Source organism: Dendronephthya gigantea, unplaced genomic scaffold (assembly GCF_004324835.1).
Source record: "Dendronephthya gigantea isolate DGI-Jeju-01 unplaced genomic scaffold, DenGig_1.0 000330F, whole genome shotgun sequence".
In the NCBI taxonomy this organism is placed as follows: Eukaryota; Metazoa; Cnidaria; class Anthozoa; order Malacalcyonacea; family Nephtheidae; genus Dendronephthya; species Dendronephthya gigantea.
Genome location: NW_021163340.1, coordinates 23,208 through 26,874, shown reverse-complemented (window position 1 = coordinate 26,874; position 3,667 = coordinate 23,208). Strand labels below are relative to the sequence as shown.

General features: G+C 38.9%; 1 protein-coding gene across 1 annotated transcript; it reads right to left on the bottom strand.

The window, feature by feature from the left end:
* Positions 1–605: 605 nt before the first annotated feature.
* Positions 606–1,733, bottom strand: LOC114542050 (collagen alpha-1(I) chain-like). The gene is made up of 4 exons (XM_028561798.1): positions 1,527–1,733; positions 1,377–1,398; positions 1,152–1,331; positions 606–991 (listed from the first exon to the last, which is right to left on the bottom strand). Exons 1-4 carry the CDS (start codon positions 1,731–1,733, stop codon positions 606–608), a joined length of 795 nt encoding a protein of 264 aa, XP_028417599.1.
* Between the last annotated feature and the right edge of the window lie 1,934 nt (positions 1,734–3,667).

Here is a 3,667-nt window from a genome sequence, read left to right as displayed (position 1 = left end):
CAATCTATTGTCTACAGTAATACTTCCATCCGCTTGCATTTTACCCGCAAGAAGAATATTTCCGAGCATGACATCTGCAAATTTATGTTTATCAAAATCTTTTGATGTGGAAAGAGATTATTGCTCCCCACACGTGAATCTCGATAGTCTTGGGACGTGAAATTCTTGAATTTAAATCCACCAAAAATAGTTAGAGATATTTTACCTCCATTCCGTTAACAGGGTCGTTTATTTTAGAATTTGTAAAGAAGAACTCAACTCTGAGAAGAGTTGGATTAAATGATCCAGCATTATTAGCCCGTGCCAAATAGTATTCATATGTCTCGTCATTTACTTTTATTGTCCCAATATTCTTTATTGAGCCAGCTACTGATGTAAAAGCAATTGGACTTGATTTGGCAGTATCAAAAGTTACCTTCTATATCCATATTTAGTTTTATCTTGAAACATAACAGCAAATATTACACCATAGGCATCCACGCTTGCATCCTCATTGTAGAAAACAACACCTGACTCACTTCCAGAATCGGAATACATTTCTATCTTTAAACCCTTACGTGCTCCTAGGAATGGGACCTTGGTCTCTCTTGTCTCTCTTGTAGAAACTAGATTTTTCCTCGTCCAACAGGTTTCCACGATCCACTATCATTAAATGTGAATGTCTCATAACTACCCTTACTAGCTCCCTTATCATCCTCGTAACTTACTTTCTCGAAATCCTTATCTACCATTAGAAGTTCACGTTTATCAGCTGAACTTAAATTTCCCACATCCCCTTTAGGCCCTGTAGGTCCTGCAGGTCCAACAAGGCCTGGAGGACCTCGTACCCCCTGACTTCCCTCATTACCTCTATCGCCTTTATCACCCTTATCGCCCTTATCACCTTTATCACCCTTATCACCCTTATCGCCTTTCGCCGCAACAGAGCCTGGTTGTCCTTGCGGTCCCGTAGGTCCTTGCGGTCCTTTATCCCCCTTATCTCCCTTGGGTCCTATATCCCCCTTGGACCTCTAGGTCCCTGCGGACCTATATCACCCTTATCACCTTTATCTCCTTTAATACCTCTATCCCCTTTACTACCATCACCACCGCGCGGTCCTTGAGCCCCAATGGATCCCCTATCGCCTTTATCCCTTTATCGCCCTTATCACCTTTTTGACCGGGAGGACCCCGATCCCCTTTTGCGCCGGGATCTCCCTTAATACCGCGAAGACCTTGAGAGCCTATAGCACCGTCTTGTCCTCGAGGTCCGGGAGGTCCTTGCAGACCTTGATCCCCTTTTGCACCTTTTGATCCTTGAAGTCCCTGGGATCCCTGAGGTCCAGGAGGTCCTTGATCGCCTTTGTCACCTTTATCACCTTTTGCAGCTGTTGTACCAGGGACTCCTTGCGGTCCTTGCTGTCCAACGGTCCTTGTACGCCCTGGTCGCCTTGTAATCCTTGTAACCCTCGTGCTCCTTGATCGCCCTTTAGTCCTTGCAGCCCTCGCGGTCCTCGAGGTCCTGTATCTCCTCGATCACCTTTTACCCCTTGAGGGCCCTGATCTCCTTTTCGTCCTGGTGGACCTGCAGGTCCCACACGACCTGTATCTCCTTTAGGTCCTGTATCTCCTTTAGGTCCTTCAGGTCCAATCTCGCCGCGCTCACCAGTACCTCCTTTTGCACTTTTAGGTCTATATTCATATTCATATCCAAAATTGAGATTACCGTGCGAATAGGGATATCCTCTCTTCATTATGAGTGGTTTATAAATGAATAGAATTTCCAGGAATCCTTACTTAAGAAGAGTATGTGTAATATATTTCAAAATGATTAAAACCTCACGTTGTAAACATGGGAGCAAAAAAATCAAAAACGAGATTAAATAAGAATATAGAGAAACATGCTGCATGTAAGGTAGGATTAAGTCTAGGTCATAAAGATTTAAAAACCGAAGGTAGTTTTCAGGTAGGATATTCAGTTAAAATAAATAAAGATTATAGACCTATTAATAGGCAAGGACCAAATATTGAACAGCAACCACCATTGCAACGATTACCTACTATTAAGGAAGAAACTATAATAGAAGAAACTATAGTAGAGGAAGAACAGTATGAGGAACCTATAAGATTATCTTCCAGTCTACCCATAATTAAAGAGCAGGGAGAGGGCAATGGATGAGTATCTCTCCAGTATTTATTATGACCCCAAACGCGTTGGAGGATTCGGTGGTGTAGAACGATTATATAACGATGTGAAGAGAGAGGGGAAATACGATATTTCTAGAAATAAAATTGAAGAATGGTTGATGAAACAGGATACTTATACTTTACATAAACCAGCACGTCGCCACTTCGGTAGAAACAGAGTCATTGTTGGCGGAATAGACGAATTATGGCAGATGGATTTAGCAGACATGCAGTCCATAGCTAAGGAGAATGATGGATATCGATATTTACTTATTTGCATTGACGTATTTTCAAAATTTACATGGGTTATACCATTAAAAGATAAGACAGGACCCTCATTGGTTGACGCATTTAAAACTATCCTAAAATCGGAACGAAAACCACACAAAATTCAAACAGACAAGGGTACGGAGTTTTTCAATAAACATTTTAAAGCATTAATGAAAAAAGAGGAAATTCAATTATACAACACTTACAATGAAACTAAAGCGTCAATTGTGGAACGCGTAATTCGCACCTTGAAGACAAAGATGTGGCGTTACTTTACAGCAAAGAAGACTAAGAGATATATCGATATATTACCACACTTAATATCCTCTTATAATAATAGCAAACATCGTAGCATTAATAAAAAACCAATCGATGTAAATTTAGAAAATGAACAAGAAGTGTGGCATACCCTATATGGAGACCGCAAGAGAAGAAAAATTATTTATAAATTTAATATTGGAGATCAAGTAAGAATCAGTAAAATGAAACGTAAATTTGAGAAAGGATATTTACCTAACTTCTCAAAAGAAATTTTTACCATTAGTAAACAAATACCACGCAATCCTCCTGTTTATAAATTAAAAGATTATGATCAAGAAGAGTTAGAAGGGACATTCTATAAAGAAGAATTACAAAAAGTAATTAAGGAGGACGATATTTATGAAGTTGAGGAAATCTTAAAAAAGAGGGGAAAAGGTAAAAAAGAGGAATATTTTGTAAAATGGATGGGATATCCTGCGAAATTTAACTCGTGGGTCCCTGCCTCTCAAATAAAAGATATTTAAAGTGTATTCTTATTATTATTATTCATTTATAACTTGAATCATGAACAACACAGACTTCTATATTACACTCCCTAGCGACTCCTCAAAAAGTATTTTCCCCGAGAACAAACAATCCGAATATACCACAAAAATCCCACACCGTGTCGAACTAAATGGCGAGTGGGAGGTTGGATTATATAACATCTCCTACATAAAATGGAAAATAATACAAATGAACGGAGAACCTATTCAATATACAGTAAATGGTGTAAAAAATAAGGGGGAGAAAAAAAAAATACTACGACTCCCTTGATGAGTATGTGAATGACATTAATAAATCTTTTACGGAAGAGATCAGAAAGAAAATCAATTTCAGCATACATTCAAGAAAAGTAACTATTACTTTAGAGAGTGGGTATAAAGTTAATTTACGAAGAGATCAAGCCATTATTCTAGGGTTTCTATCA